The sequence below is a fragment of the Betta splendens genome, chromosome 17 (assembly GCF_900634795.4).
Source record: "Betta splendens chromosome 17, fBetSpl5.4, whole genome shotgun sequence".
In the NCBI taxonomy this organism is placed as follows: Eukaryota; Metazoa; Chordata; class Actinopteri; order Anabantiformes; family Osphronemidae; genus Betta; species Betta splendens.
In genome coordinates, this window is record NC_040897.2 from 12,793,117 (window position 1) to 12,808,435 (window position 15,319).

Below are 15,319 nucleotides of genomic sequence, written 5' to 3' on the forward strand. Positions count from 1 at the left end.
TGTTAATGTCTACATTCATTAAAATAACAGTTAGAACCAGTGTATGTGGAGCAGGCTTTGACTTTTCTTAGCTGTGAGTATGAGTCCTGATGGAGTACGTCTCCTCCTCCCAGACGTCACTGCTATCATCTTCGTGGTGGCCAGCAGCAGCTACAACATGGTAATAAGGGAAGACAATAACACCAACAGGCTACGGGAAGCTCTGGACCTTTTCCGCAGTATTTGGAACAACAGGTGAGACAAACGTAGCTGTGTGACCCTCAACGATGACACTTTTTGATTAGGAGCTGTATCTCACATCCTGTGACCTTTTCAACTTTCATCTGTCTGGTTTTTTTTACATACTCCTCCTCTATCACTTTATTTTAATTTAGGGCTTTTCTAATGGACATTCACATGCTTGTGTTTCAGATGGTTACGCACTATCTCGGTCATATTATTCCTGAACAAGCAGGACATGCTGGCTGAGAAGGTATTAGCTGGAAAATCCAAAATTGAAGACTACTTCCCTGAATATGCTCGCTACACCATACCAAATGAAGGTTAGTGGTCCACAGACAGACAGGGACCCACACGCCCGCTCGCCTCTGATGCCATTGCAGCTTTTAACCTCTATTCTGCTGGTCTTTCAGCAACTCCTGAACCCGGCGAAGACCCAAGAGTGACGAGAGCTAAATTCTTCATCCGAGATGAGTTTCTTGTAAGTAGATGAATGATGATCAGTTGATTGCTATCAGATGACAGTGTGGCCAGTTTTACGATGTGGCTTTCGAAGATCAAAGAACAGTGAATGAACCCTGGGCCTCTCTCTCTCCCCCGGTAACATAATGTTGGTCTCGTCTCCTCCCCCAGCGGATCAGCACTGCAAGCGGCGACGGCAGACACTACTGCTACCCCCACTTCACTTGTGCCGTGGACACAGAGAACATCCGGCGGGTGTTCAACGACTGCCGGGACATCATCCAGAGAATGCACCTGCGGCAGTACGAACTCTTGTGATGGGAGACTCCTCCGTCAGCCTTCTGTGTTTTTCTCCACCATTCTGCATCCTTGACAAACCCTTCCTCCTCCCCCTCTTCTTCCTCCCATACTCCACTCCTCCCTCAACGACCCCTGAGCACCCCTCCTGTCGAGGACTATGAAGTACTACTGAAGTGTGTCAAATCCTCTTCCTCTTCTTAACTTCTTAGCTTTTTTCTACTTTTTTTTTCTCACAGATTCGTCCCCATTTTAATGACTTTAAAGGAACACTGGGGAACAATGTTGTTGCGTGCTTCTTTTTTTTTTCTTTCTTTTTCCTTTTGAATGCCTTGATATTTGTCATTCCACTAAGCCTTGGGCTACCTCTTTTTTTTTGCCCCTTGTGTGTCCTTTTTTTTTTAAATTTTTTTTGGACCTGCCATCGGACCTGAGCTGTTGGGCGTGGGAAAATAAACCACACCTTGTGTGTGTGTGTGTGTGTGTGTGTGTGTGTGTGTGTGTGTGTGTGTGTGTGTGTGTGTGTGTGTGTGTGTGTGTGTGTGTGTGTGTGTGTGAGAGAGAGAGAGAGAGATCGAGTGCATGTATGGGTCTATGTTTGTGTGTCACTTGCTAGTTCACGCTGGCATCACCACGACGACCTTCGCCCCCCGTTTATTATTGTTTTTTTGGCCCGTTGCCCCTTCCCACCTGCTTCGTCTGCTCGTGCCCGTGACTGGACGCCGAGGAAAAGGGGGAAGGGGAAGCTGAGTGGATGAAGAGATAAATGCACTTTGCATCAGGTTCCTTAACAATTTTTGTTGTTGTCGTTGTTTTTTCTTCAGAGGAAGCATACACACAATGTAGCATCACAATATTTATTACCCTGTCACGATGTTAGCTTGCCGAGCTGCAGGGAGGACCGAGCGGCCGAGAGACATGTGGAGTGAACGGTGAAAGGGGAGGGGGCAGGAACCATGATGAAGACGACGACGACATGATGAAAGATTAATATGAAGGAAAAGGGACTAGGCTTTGTGCACCTTAGCCCTGCTGCCTCCATGGACTCGAACCTGCCTCCTTTTTCCACACAAACCATCCTTTTAGCTTAGACGGGAGGGGAGGGAGGGTGGTGGGGAGAAAAATGTATCGTTTTTATTTCTTTTTTTGTTCAGTTTTTTTGTTAACTTGTACACTGTGCAAGGTTGAATTATCCTGTACAGACTGTAAAATGTAATATTATTTTGTACAACTTAATTGAAAGAAAAACAAATCTACTTGTAGATCTTTGTGCCTTGATTATGGCTGTACCTGTAAATGAGCTCAGATGTAAGTATGTTTTTGACTGCGCTGTACAGCTTGATGTCAAACTCTATCGGCAGCGGAAGACTGCGGGTAGGGGACTTTCTCTGTAGAGTTTAGTTTTTTCTGGTTTATAAAAAAAAAAGAAATGCTGTTTAGTAAAAAATCAAAAATAGGGAAAAATCCTAAAAACCTGTATACATTATGCAAATTAACCACTTACCTGCAGTGAAGACCAGATGTTGCAGCGCCATGCCTTTTGTTTCTTTTATTAGTTTTATTTTTTCCTTCTCTGATTCTTTTTAAATTTCACAGCTTTAAACATTGGAAATCCATTGAAAGTGTCCAAATTGCAACCTGGTGTTGTTTTAATAGGAACCAACGTTTTTTCGATATGAAGCGTGTCTGAGATCTGTACTGACGTGCGTGCCTGTGCGCATGTGTACATAAAAAACATAGACTCACAGACGCATTGTGTGTGTGCGCGAGTGGAAGCGAGCGAGCGCGAGTGAGTGCGTGCGCGTTGTGTAAAATTTTATAAATGTATGTACATGTAAATTTATAGGTCTATATAAATATATATGTACAATTATACATGTTTAATTATGTGTGTGCCTAGGTGTACATACCTATGTATGTATACGGTAAATATGTATACATACACACATAGGAAAGCATGTTTAGAATGGAGATGAATAAATGAGAGTGTGCAATATTAGTAATTCTTTGGTCCTTTGGAGCCATAACAAATGGCACAGGCACTATGAATGTGTGAGCAGCACCCAACAAGACAAGCTCTTCTCCTTGTACAAACAGCATCAGCCTTTTCTTCTGCTACCGTACACATCTATCCCCAACAGAGAGTGAACTGACTGGAGGTGCAACAACCTTGTTTGGCCTGGGAGGATGATTTAAATGACATTTTTATTTTCTTTAAATAAAGAGGCACATTAGAGGACTTTGCTTTATTTCCATCTTGGTGTCCACGTTTGTTGTTTTGTTCGCTTGCTCGTCGGCGTTTTCACCACGTAGCCCTGCAGTTAGAATGTGATGAATAACGCCAATGCAGTAGAAGTAGGATTTATTGTTTTGTTGGTTCCTTAGTTTGTGAATAAACGGCGCTAAAACCAACTACTGCTACAGTGAAGACAGGAATTGTGTTATGTTACTGTATCCAACTAAAACAAATGTAGGATCTTTTGTTATACACAGTAAACATGTGCTCAGTTTATCCAGATTCAGTGGCTCTGGTCATCAGTTGTTATGTCAGTACAGTAGTAACACAAACCGGTCCTGGTTCCTCGTCTCTGCTGCTCCAGGTTTTGGAAACTGAATCTAAAAGCACGAGGCTGTAATAATTCATGTTCCTGTTCTCTGGATAATTGACTACCTCACTACAAACTGTAAAACACGGAGATTCAGATTCAGCTTTATTATGTACAGTTCATCAGAAACGCTTCAACAATTTGGCAAAAACCCTCACAAACATTTGGCACAGAGAGTCAGCAATAAATATATTCAGATATGCATCATAAAAACCAGGAGAACCTGGATCTGACTTCAACAATGGAAACGAGACTGAGTGAGATGATCCATGTGTTTACACCAGGTCACAGTTAAACATCAGAGTGAGGAGACGTGAAGCACCGACGCGCGTCTGACCTCCACTCAGACCGGAGGTCGCATTTACACCACAGATGCGTGTGATTTGTCTTAATGCCTCGTGTGTGCGCTTCAATAACTCAGACAGGTGAAGTGTTGTGAAGTCGGGCTCAGGAAACAACATTCTCCTGAAGCAACAAGCTCCACCCGCCTGCTACGTCCAAGGAAGGTGAAACAAACACCACTGGTGGTTAGTGTCAACAATGTGGCCCTGTGTCTGCAGATGCCTCGTCATTAACTGAGTCTCTCAAAGACATAAACTATGTTCGTCACAGTGCTGCAAAACATTTCGACAGACAAATCAAAAAGTGTACGAACAGATTCGCTCGGGTTCAGAGGCCGAACGCCGGCAGCATCTGCCGAGGCTCGCGCCGCGGCTCCGTCCCGGTGCACGCTGGGCGCCGCGGCTCACAGGGACTTGTGCTTCCCCAGCAGGCAGAGGCTGAGGCACTGCAGCAGGCCCTTCATCCACAGGCAGTGGGCCAGAACCAGCAGCAGCAGGCAGGCGCCGGCCGAGCAGTACACGCCGATCACCGTGCTCTCCTCCGGCAGGAAGCACTTGGACAGAGCGTAGCTGCTGGGCGACACCGACGCCTGGGGGGGGGGGGGGGTCAAATCACTTCAGTCAGGTGTGTGTGTGTGTGTGTGTGTGTGTGTGCACGTGCGCGCTCACCAGGATGATGCTGGGGTTGTTCCGGTTCCTCCAGCTGAACGACGGCACGCTCACCTCCGGGTACCGGTTGTCGTGGAGCACCTCGCAGCCGCTGTGCGTGTGTCCGCTGAGGACGAGGCGCGGCTTGAACCACTGCAGCAGCTGCGGAGACAAAGGCGCGCAGCGGTCAGACGCGCGCCCGCCGTCCCGTCCGGCCGCGGGCCGACGAGCGCTCACCCGCTGCGAGGCCTCCTTGGACAGCACGTCGTACTTCTCTCTGAACAGCAGGTGGCGCTCTCCCGGCGGCGCCGCGTCCCGCCCCGTGCAGCCGGCGTCGCTCACCCTGTACAGAGGATAGTGCTGCAGGGCACAGGCACGCGCTTTACTCGGGCTCGCGTTGCTCACGGGTTATGTTTACTGTGCAGCACAACTGACGCGGCAGGGAGAGCGATCGGTAATTATTCTCATGTGCTGCTGATGTGGTGGAATGTGAGGATTTGCTGCTTTAGAATGTTTTGTGCAAACATCTGCTGTTTCAATGACTTCCAGGAGATTTAATGAGGATGAGGTTGTGTTTGCACACATTCTATGAACACTGACACTGATGTTTAGCACTTTTAATTCATTCATACGTTAAATCGTTTATATTTACATGGAGTCAGAAAAGCTGCGGACCTCCGAGCTCCTGAGTGTGTCTCAGACTGAGGTCAACATTTCTACAAGACTAGAGAGACACAAAAGACACAGAGTGACCACAAAGACACACAACGTTACTCGACAGAGACACAAAACACAGTTGCTTCACAAATATGCAGAGAGACACAAAGTGATGACACAAAAACAACACACAACTATCTCATAGCTAAAAAGGAAGCGAGACATGAAACACACAACTTCGTAGAGGAGAAGACACACAAGCCGACGTCACAGACACAAACCCACAGGATAAAACCGATCAAACATTAACAACCAACGACTTGAGCAGAGATGAAAAGCAAACACACAAAAAGACAAAGGAACGTGAAGACAAAGGCTACAAAGACCAGAACATTGCTGTTTTGTGTCTCTTTCAGTCTGGAGGTGCTTCCTGCGTTTAAGCGGAACCCGACCCGTCTGGACTCGTATTGTGATCACACTCCGACCCAGACGTGGTTACCTGCAGCATGATGGGGGGCGTGGGGGGGTAGAGCTGCGCGCCTTCACAGCCGTCCGCCGCGCCGCCGCCGGGCTGCGGGTTCTGCGGGTTCTGCGGGGAGGACGACATGAACACTCGGTCAGCTGTTCTGCCCAGGGTTCGGGTCGGGTCGGGTCGGGTCGGGTCGGGTGAGCGCGTGTCCCACCTGAAGCGAACAGTTGAGGTCCCTGGACAGTTTGATGAGCTCCTTCTCCACCGACTGGCAGATGGGACAGCCGTCGCCGTGCAGCGCCACGCTGTTCACCAGCAGGAAGCTGGAGGGGTCAAAGGTCAGGCACCATCAAACAGAAATTCATTTTATTTCACATGAGGCTGCAGATGTGTATCATTACATCAGGCTGTCATGTTTCCCAGTAGCAGCGACTTCAGTACACGGCTTCTCTGCACACGTCTGCTTTGGTGCAGACTGAGTCAGTGGATTAAACCTGTGACCTGTCAGCTGCTGAGTCACATGCTCGCCTGCAGTGTGTGTGTGTGTGTGTGTGTGTGTTGTTGTGTGTGTGTGTGAGTGTGTGCGTGCATGTGTGTGTCTTTGCGGTTACATTGGAGTGGGGCCCAAAATCCTGTTTTTCGACCAAAGTGAGGCCCTATTGTCACTTGTGGGGCCCTTTGGCTGTGTGTATGTGTGTGTGTGTGTGTGTGTGTGTGTGCGTGTGCGTGCTTGTGTGCGTCTGTGTGTGTGCGTGCGTGTGTGTGCATGTCTCGGCCTCCTGTCACTCACTTCACTCCCTTGGTGCTGACGATCCTGGTGGAGGAGGCGTTGAACACCTTCTCGAAGCGCTGCAGCTTGAACCAGTCCATCCTGTGGACACACACACTCGTCACGGCGCCGCCGGCTCCGTCGCGTCACTCGGCCCGTCGCGTTACGTAAGCGCCGCCGGCCTCCTGCTGCACCCGCCCCGTTGGAGCCCATCACTCCCCCTCCACTGAATCCCAGCCGTCAAACGCTCCAGCGGGGGATTAGTTTGTGCTTCTGCTTTTAACGCTAAAGAGGGGAGGCAGTGAACGCAACATCTGCCTTAGAACGCATCAGCAGGGATGAAACTGACCCTTGAGCTCAGAACCTGTGTAGCAGTGATACGCAGACTTAGGCTGCATTACCCTGTGGCCTTTGCCCTGTGATGACGTCATCGCTCCCTTAATGATTCATTTTCAGTTCAATCTTTCGCAGCGTTTACATTAATACCAGGAAACAAGGTGATGATTTAACATCTCTCGTCAAACCCTTCCGCCGTCTCCAGGTCTGATGAGCGAAAAGGCTCCTCACAGCTGACGTGAAGGCGACGGCGGCTTGTTATTTAAAGCTATAAACAGGTTCTGCATGTTGTCACACCCGAGGTGTGTCTGCAGTTCAGATTGGGTTCGACCTGAGTCACGGTCAAACCCGCTGCACTGGTTTCTATTGACATCTACTCTTGGAGCAAACTGCTGCCTCCACCTACGATCACTTTGTCGGTGGGATTCGCTGAGGGTAAATAAGCGGCGCACGGGCTCCGCGTCCTCGCCGGCACCTGCGGCTCCAGCCGGGCCGTGTTCACGCCGCAAATGTCAGAACCCTTCCCCAGTCCGGCCCGTAACCACATGTTCCCTCACAGCTTACGTAACGTGCACAAAGTCCCTTTGTTGTAATGGTTTTCTGGCTCCGCTGTGTGATAGCGTGAGGCCTTTATTGACATTTCTGTGGAAGCTGATAAATGCGCCGACGTGACGCGGGGCGGAACCGAAGCCCGGGAACCCTTGAACAATGAACAAAGGGGCCGGCGCGGCCTCCTTACTCGTAATGGAAGCCGATGTCGTGGTTGCCGACCAGCACCACCAGCTCCGTGTCGGGGGAGTGCCTGAACATCCGGTGGAAGCGGCGCACGTCGTCCTCCCAGTGCTGCGGAGACACAACCACACACGTGAGGCGGCTGGAAACCGGGCTGCACCCGCTGCTGCGGGCTCCGGCCCCGGCCTTTCGTCACAGCACCGGGCCCTTCACACTGAAGCCTGTCTCTGACGCTGCTCTCGAGCCGCGCCGTCCTCCGTCGATGGGCGAAATCATCGATTCTGGACACGTTTCAAAGACGACAACAGGCTGAAAATGGGCTCATTGCTGTTTTTCTACTGTTCGTCTTGAATGGGCCTAATGATAATAAGCCTGTTGCTCCCGTCTCCCTCCGACCGGTGGAGGCAGATGGACGCCCACTCTGAGCCTGGTGATTTATCCTAATGGGTTTTTCCTCCCACTGTTGCTGGTGCCGCTCAGTGGGACTTCTTGGGTTTTAGCTGTATTTGTGTGTATATAATGAACACGCCAGGCTACGCTCTCTGCTCCACCTTCTTCTCCCCCCATTTAACAACCCAGTAACAGTTTTGTGCAGTTTTTCACGACGGATGCACTGGAGCTCTACACCTGCAGCCTCTCGGGCCTGGGTGGAAGATGAGGAAGATGAGGACGATGAGGGTGATGAAGACGATGAGGATGATGAGGATCAGCACGGCGGGTGAGCAGACAAAAGCAAGAAGGGACAAAATGGGAGCTCTCCGTTACCTTCTGCGAGCTCCACTTGCCTTCGTCGAAGATGTCCCCGAGAATAAACACTATTTCGGGCCTGAGCAGCCACAGCGCGGTCTGGAACGCGCGCTCCATCTGCCATTCCCTGCGCGTTTGGAGACACGAGTCTGCGTTAGTCGTTGTTTTTGTTTACACATCGCACCCGCAGGCTCGTGCGTGGAGAGGGGGGGGGGGGGCTGTGATGGTAACGGGGGGGGGGATTACCTCCTCAGCTTGTCGAACCAGTGTCCTCCGACGGCTCCCAGGAGGTGCGTGTCCGACAGCACCATGGCGCGGACCGTGGAGTCCATCGGCTGGCCGTCGACGTCCTCGCCGCCGCGGGCACGGCTGATCTTCGGCCACGCGCACTTGAAGATGGTCGGGAAGTAGATGAGATACTCGCAGAAGAAAAAAGCGCCACCGACGACGAGAATCAGCACCGCCGCGACCATCCACCTGACGCCGAACCTCGGCATCGCTCCGTTATTCGGGGTTCGGGAAGCCCTGAAGTGGCGCGCGGGCGCTGGTGCTGGTGCTGGTGCTGGTTCTGCTGCTGGTGGAGGCTGAGGTGGCGGTGGTGATGGAGCGGTCCATGAGGCATCTTCACCTCGTCCAGACCCGACTCGTCAGGTCTCCATGGCACGGTTCGGCACGAACGGGCTCGAGTTCCGCGCGGTCCAGACGACAGATGTGAGGAGTTAAACCGAAAACACGGCGCAGGCGACGGAGCAGCGGAGCACAGATCTGCCGCCGAGCCGCAACAAGCTCCTCTGCGCCCACATCCGTGAAGCTGGAGACAAGACGTCACCCGGAGGCTTTTCAAAATAAAACTCGAAGCGAGCGTTCGCAAAATGATCACGTTGAGTGACGTTGTCAAGCAGCTAAAATACCTCAAATAAGTAAACTCCTCAGGAAAAGTTACCTAAAGCAGCAGGTCTCCACATCTGCCTTATAAACTAAACCTCTGCAGAAATCTTAGACTTTAAAGCGTTAATTTAATTGACCATTAAACCTTAATTAATCAAATACTGTTAGACACTTTAATTAAACATGAAAGATACATTTACAAAACGCTTAAATATTTACTTTATTGAGGAAGTTTCTCTCCTACTCGTTAATTTCTTCAGTAAATACGACCCACTTCCTGTCCGTCTCCAGCTAAAACCTGACAACTTGACTGCAGGGTTTTATTTTGGGAGAGAAGTGTTGAGGAGTTGGCAGAAGTGATACTGAAAAACAGGCGCAAAGCAAGTTTTGAAACATCTACAACCAAAACCATCATTCACCGGTCCAGCGACAGAGCCAACAACTACGAGACAAATGAGATTAAGGGATTTGGAGCAGCAACTTAATCAGCAGGAATCTGCTTATCTGTGCAGCTCAGTCAACTCTGAAACTGGAACCGGGGAAGAGTTTGATTCACGCAGGAAACTGGGTTTGCTGAGACCTCTGACATCAGAGCTAAAGCAGCTGGTTGAGTTTTGCCACCTGACCCTGACTTGACTTGTGTAGAATGAGGAAGCTGGAGACGAGACCAGAGCACGAGACATTTCTCTTTTTTCAGACGTACCATTTGTTTGTGGTCATGAATAAGTGACACCTCTGGAGGCCAAAGGGGTGGAGACTGTGACGGCTGCTTCCTCCCAGATGTGCTCTCTGGCTCAGCTGCTCTTAAAGCAGACTTTGAGGATATGAAGGGCGGCTACTTCCAGTTTCAAGCAGCTCGTGCTCTTCTCAAACAGCTGATCGCTTCCTGCTTCTTGCAATGTCTTTACTCGAGCTGAGCCACTTTCACGCAGTAAAGCAATTTTTTGGTTCTCTTTTACTCGAATGTGCAGGAAACACTGAGTAAATCCACCACTTCCGTTGAAAGGCAGCACCGACCAACTGCTTCCTTCAACACACACACACTTACAGTCAAGACCACACGGCGCACATTTCAGACAGTTAGTGCGGTTTTGTTGCTTCGACAGTTTCCTAATAGTGTCTGATTTAAATTACAATCATATTTATTTAATTAGTACTGTTTGGTGGTTGTAGAATAGCAGCATCATCAGAACCCTCTCTGGGTTCTGATGATGCTGGGCTCCCATGGGTGTAGGTTGCTCCTTCACTCCTGAGCTGTTCCCCTCTCTCCACACTGGAACCACTGCACGTCTGAACCACTGACTTTGTGTCTCTCCTTCAGGTGATGTTGAGTCTTTGCTGCCTGTTGTTTCTCTTTTCTAACTCCACCGCTCTGACCCTGGTTCTACTAGAGGCATCTTCAGTTGCAACGGATGGTGCTGATCAGCTGTTGTTGGTCTTTACAGTTGCACTTTTCAGTTCTGTGAGCTCCTAAATGTTACAGCGTAAGGTGCCGTGAAATGTTTTTTGCTGTGAATCTGCACTAAATGAACAGAACTGACATTTTGTGACGAGAGTCAGAAAATAAATGCTCTATAGTTTGTAGTGTAAGTTTTTTATAAATTAGGATAAAACACAGAAAAGTAGAAAGAGCAGTTGGACAATTTAAACACAACTAGAATTTTCTTATGTTACAATAGGATCTCCATAAGCGCAGTTCTTCTCAATACCCAAATTGAACCAGTTGCCTTTTCCTCTTTTGTAAGCACTGGTGACGATCCGCGCCCATCCGTGTTCCCCCTGAAACCACAGAAAACAACAAAAGGCCTTATTTGAGTCTTGCAGACTTGATTTATCTCCGAGAAGCAAAGAGAGTGGAACACTAACCCAAAACTCTCCCCAGGAGTTTCTGACGACCCAGTACTCGGTCCCGTCCTCTGCTACACCCCAACCTGCCACAGACACAATGTGATTCGGCAACGAGAGGGCGTGAAACTCGGAGAAGATCCCTCCGGAATAAGCTTCCAGGCTGTCGGTGGCCATCAGAGCACAACTGAAGAACACAGAGAGAGAGAGAGAGAGAGAGAGAGAGAGAGGGGATTCTGAAGTCGTCCAACCAGCTGCAGCCTGAGTGAAACTTTTCTCCTATTCACATTCATTTATTACTACAATGTGAGTTCATGAGGATCAAACTGGCTGGAAAACCTTAATTAAAAAGAACAAACAAATACTTAACAAATATAAAAAGAAAACCTACGGCTAAACTATGTGAAATACTGTAAAAGTACACTGAGTGTTTTAAGAAAGATTAAATCTGCATCTACTCATAAAACCCTCAGTGTGATTTAAACATGCTGCCTCTGCTCCTTCGTGTGGAGGATGTACAGTAGGCGGATGAATCATCACAAACCACTTGGGAGGATGGCTGAACGTACCTGATGGGCCCGTTGGTGTAAATTTCAGCTTTCATCTTGTCCCTTCCAGAAACTTCCCCGTAGTCTCCCACTTTCCACACGGTGTAGTTCTTGACAACAGCGCACGATTCATAGGAGCAGGTACCGCACTGGTTGAACAGCTCGCACCCTGTGGAGCAGCAAAAACATCACGGCGGTAACTCAATGCTTCTGTACTGAGGCCATAAACCAAAGAGATCCCTATTTTTAAAAGATGACACTTCTTTTGATAAGAAAATCGCCCACACACTGTACCCGTGAGTAACAGGACAGTAGTTACTTTGATTCCTGGCCTGGTAGTTGTTGCAGGTTTCATCAGGAATGCCGCTCTCGTGAGCATAAGCGTAGACTCTCAGGTGATCTCCTCCATAGCAAGAGCCCGCCCTCCCGCAGTCAATCACATTCTGAACGGACAGGTAGGCGAGCGGCCACGCACCTTCACGCTTGATGTTGATACGGTCTTGAACAAGGAAAAAAACGCAAAAACTATTACATTTAAACATATTTTGAAGTGACATTAAACACAGCATGCATCGTGAATGACATCAGCTCTCTTCTATCTATTCCTCTACTCCCGTCCTGTCTCCGCCCGCCATCCCCACGTTGCCATGGTTACCTGCTAGCGCACTGGTGGCTCCCATGGCCCAGCAGGAGCCGCAGTACTGGGGGATGTGTTGGTTCCTTGTAATGCTCACATAATTCTTCCCTTTAATGTTTCTCCAGTCCCAAGAAAGAGGAAGGTCAGACACATTGAGACGCTCATGTGGCCGGACCCCAGTCCTAAAACGTGCAGGTGAGGACACTGTTACCCAGCAATAACCATCAGCATCTGCTTATTCACTAAGGAAATCAGTGTGGAGAATTAACACATAGACATCAATCCTAATAAGAAGAAAGTAGGTGAAATAATGATAATGAAATAATTAGGACAATAGTTTGTGGTTAAAATACATCAAAAAGTAACTTGATCTTGAAATCTCAGTTAAGATAGTTCAGTGATGTAAACAGCCTCGCGTCCATTAAACCCACTAACCCAACGTGAGTAACACTGACCTCACGGAGTCCGGCCTGTCGTCTGTGACGGGTTTGTAACAAGGCTCCGGGAAAAGCGTCGAGGAAGCAATTTGCAAGAGAAACAACGCGACGACAAACAGCGGAGGGACCGTTTCAGAAGCCGCCATGTTGTCTGTTGTCGTTGTGACGTGCGTCGAGCGCCGCCTGTCGGTCGGGAGGAGCATCACAGCCGCCACCGGCCAGAACGGGTTCACTAGGAATAAAACGACGAGACATGCAAAAACATCGCTAAGACGATGGAAGTAAATACAGAGAAACAAGACACAAGTAGAAAATCCATAAATGTCTAAAGAACAAATAGAAGTAGATATAATAACCACAAAAAAATGGTGCACAGAGAGCAAAAACCCATTTACCTCCACATCTGATGTGGGAAAAATCTAAATTCTTTGCAGGTGTCCTCCGTTTTTTTTTTTAGCTGCAAGTGTGTCTAATCATGATGCAGATATCTAACAGATAAGTAAAGAATAATTTATTTTTATAGCCTTTCATAAATGCCCCAAACCTTTCCTAACTAGTTTGAGGGCTACTTCATCTGACGCCCTTCTGTCTCTCCTCACATGCTCAGTAATGAACATCTGCCAACTAAAAACAGGCGTCGGAGCGATGCAGATTTTTGCAGGTGCAGCAGGAAACTTCTTTGCTCCCACTCACAATCGCATTACACCTAATGCAGCGCCTGATGACTGGCGGCGTTATCGTGGCTAATACGCAGCTGCTAACAAGGTTATAGGACAGGATGGGGCTCAGCTTCAATCAAAGCCTGTTTTTGTGAGGGGGCAAGCGCTGTTGTTTGTGCGTTTAATGATTAAAACGAGAATGAGGTTAGATGTGCATTAGGCATCTAATAAATGCTCAACAGGAACACTAGATAAAACACTCACCAGTTATTTGTTGTGTAATCCATCTTCAGTTTGTGGTCTTGGTGCTGATGATGAGCAGCTGACGGAAAAGCTATTCAGCAGTAAGAGCTTTGGCGTCAGTGTAAATACTGTAAATGCTTTCTGAACTAGTACCATGGCAAATACATAATAATAATACATTTTCTTTAGCGTGCTATCATTCTGCTTCACGTGCTGTTGTGTTCAGGGAACCATCCTCATCTTCATCTCGTTTACATTCGTTCTGGGAATCGTAGGAAACGAATATAAAAGTCCAGCGCTGACCAGCACTTCATCACAAAGTCGGATAAATAGGGAATCATGGCTGTGAATGTCAGATAATTATGATTTATGTGACAGCGGGGAAGCAAAGGTTGAGTGTTCCCAGAAGGAGTCGCTAACCTCAACTAATTTATTACTCTGGGTTTAAAGTTTCTGAAGCCCAGACCAAAGTTAACATCAGTCCCCAGATGATGTAAACAGACACAGTTTTACCTCACAAACAAAACATTTGATTTTATACACACTCAGTTCGTCTCCCTGCGTTTTGCCTTCGCTCCTCCTGTGAAGCCCATTATGGCACGGAACAGAACAGCGAGGGCTCGGCGACCTCTGACCTCAGATCATGATTGCGTGTTAAAAGCCAAACTCTCCTCAGGAGCACAAGCCCTCGTCAATAATGCAAAGGTTTACAGCCTGAGGCAGGGCGGTAAATGCATCTTTTAGGATGTAATGTAATGTTACAAACAGCCCAGGGGTAATAGAAGACATCTCTCAACATACCAGGTCTTTATGATGACGACAACATCCTGGCTACGTGCATTAGCATGGACGTTTTCCTGCTAATGCTACAGTAAAAGCTGATGCCACCACTGAACAGACGTCCAGTCACCAGTTAATGAACACCGTCATCCTGCTTCAGGTTGCTTAAATAAAAGCTTCTGACATCCAGCATTTACACTTACACATTATTGGCAGTCATGCACTTCAGAACTAAAATAGCACAAGGACAAAAGTTCATCTGGACACAGTTTAAAGGCTTGAACCTTGCAAATTAATCACATCACTGCTTTTACAAAAACAGTCGCTGGCACAAAATTTCAATATTAACATCAGGGAAACAATTTCTATGGAAGCACAGAGAGAATTTCAAAAGACTTCAATTTAAATTATATCCTCTTGATTTGATTAACTATGGCAGCCAAGGTCTCACAAAATTACCAGATAATTAAATTCCGTATGGATCTGAGCGTTGAATTCATCCTCATGGATCAACAGGTATGAACGTAACCCAAATTGGAGCAATGGGGTCACAAGACGACGCTGTGCTTCACCTTTAGAAGACACTGTGAAGCCCACTCAAGCAAAGGCACCTTTGGAGTGTATGGAAAGTGAATCCATGTAAATATTGAACACGCCACAGTTTGGATTTCACTCGTGGATCAATATTGAAGCAATCTGGACGTTAATCTCATTTTCACTTCTATTTTCTTCTTGGTGAATGCTCCTGCAGACCAACAGCATAGAAACTACAGAGAAACCATCAGAAACTCAGAATGTAATAAACACAGACTCTGCTCAGGAATGTTTTGTGTTCTGTGTTAATCCACTATTTATTCATGTTATGCTTGACTAAAGGCGCATGCTTCCAGTTGTCCATGAGGGTCACAGCAGGTTTAAAGCACTGGATGCGGCGTCTGTTTTCACAGCAGCCATTCTTGTTGTGGACGTTTGGGGCCGAGATCAGGTGCAGTGGGACCA

The 15,319-nt window shown here is 48.0% G+C and overlaps 3 protein-coding genes and 1 long non-coding RNA gene across 6 annotated transcripts in view; 2 read left to right on the forward strand and 2 right to left on the reverse strand.

Moving 5' to 3' along the window:
* The window catches only part of LOC114844805 (guanine nucleotide-binding protein G(olf) subunit alpha), a 32,659-nt gene extending 29,426 nt beyond the window's left edge, over positions 1-3,233 (forward strand). For both annotated transcript variants that reach the window (XM_029132418.3, XM_029132419.3), the window contains exons 9-12: positions 114-234; positions 412-542; positions 633-700; positions 853-3,233. In XM_029132418.3, coding sequence (XP_028988251.1) covers positions 114-234; positions 412-542; positions 633-700; positions 853-999 — 467 coding nt within the window. In that variant the 3' untranslated portion in view covers positions 1,000-3,233. The remainder of the gene's footprint in view (positions 1-113; positions 235-411; positions 543-632; positions 701-852) is intronic.
* Positions 3,234-3,676: 443 nt separating this feature from the next.
* On the reverse strand, positions 3,677-9,096 carry mppe1 (metallophosphoesterase 1). Of its 2 annotated transcripts, none has more exons than XM_029132422.3 (9): positions 8,530-9,096; positions 8,302-8,410; positions 7,544-7,647; positions 6,490-6,570; positions 5,914-6,022; positions 5,730-5,819; positions 4,811-4,916; positions 4,595-4,735; positions 3,677-4,515 (listed from the first exon to the last, which is right to left on the reverse strand). In XM_029132422.3, the coding sequence occupies exons 1-9, from the start codon at positions 8,778-8,780 to the stop codon at positions 4,223-4,225; spliced, it is 1,284 nt and encodes a 427-aa protein (XP_028988255.1). In that variant the 5' UTR covers positions 8,781-9,096; the 3' UTR covers positions 3,677-4,222. The 2 variants fall into 2 exon arrangements, with proteins under 2 accessions (XP_028988255.1, XP_028988258.1); XM_029132425.3 differs by having other exon boundaries at positions 4,811-4,933.
* Positions 9,097-10,744: 1,648 nt separating this feature from the next.
* Positions 10,745-12,824, reverse strand: LOC114844807 (cathepsin Z). Its single transcript, XM_029132427.3, has 6 exons — positions 12,657-12,824; positions 12,220-12,383; positions 11,884-12,063; positions 11,586-11,733; positions 11,038-11,203; positions 10,745-10,950 (listed from the first exon to the last, which is right to left on the reverse strand). The coding sequence occupies exons 1-6, from the start codon at positions 12,782-12,784 to the stop codon at positions 10,837-10,839; spliced, it is 900 nt and encodes a 299-aa protein (XP_028988260.2). The 5' UTR covers positions 12,785-12,824; the 3' UTR covers positions 10,745-10,836.
* On the forward strand, positions 12,258-15,141 carry LOC129603331 (uncharacterized). The gene is made up of 3 exons (XR_008693096.1): positions 12,258-12,396; positions 14,837-14,959; positions 15,072-15,141. It is a non-coding gene; the product is annotated as an uncharacterized LOC129603331 (long non-coding RNA).
* Positions 15,142-15,319: the final 178 nt, after the last annotated feature.

Bases quoted from the DNA above. Each gene is read 5' to 3' on its own strand.
- mppe1 (XM_029132422.3), bottom strand. From the start codon at position 8,780: ATGCCGAGGTTCGGCGTCAGGTGGATGGTCGCGGCGGTGCTGATTCTC. The intron at 8,411-8,529 runs GTAATCCCCCCC...CCAAACGCGCAG, and splicing joins TGGTTCGACAAGCTGAGGAG to GGAATGGCAGATGGAGCGCG. The intron at 4,736-4,810 runs GTGAGCGCTCGT...TTGTCTCCGCAG, and splicing joins CCAAGGAGGCCTCGCAGCGG to CTGCTGCAGTGGTTCAAGCC.
- LOC114844807 (XM_029132427.3), bottom strand. From the start codon at position 12,784: ATGGCGGCTTCTGAAACGGTCCCTCCGCTGTTTGTCGTCGCGTTGTTT. The intron at 12,384-12,656 runs GTCAGTGTTACT...TGCACGTTTTAG, and splicing joins GACAGGCCGGACTCCGTGAG to GACTGGGGTCCGGCCACATG. The intron at 11,204-11,585 runs GTACGTTCAGCC...TGTGTTCTTCAG, and splicing joins TACACCAACGGGCCCATCAG to TTGTGCTCTGATGGCCACCG.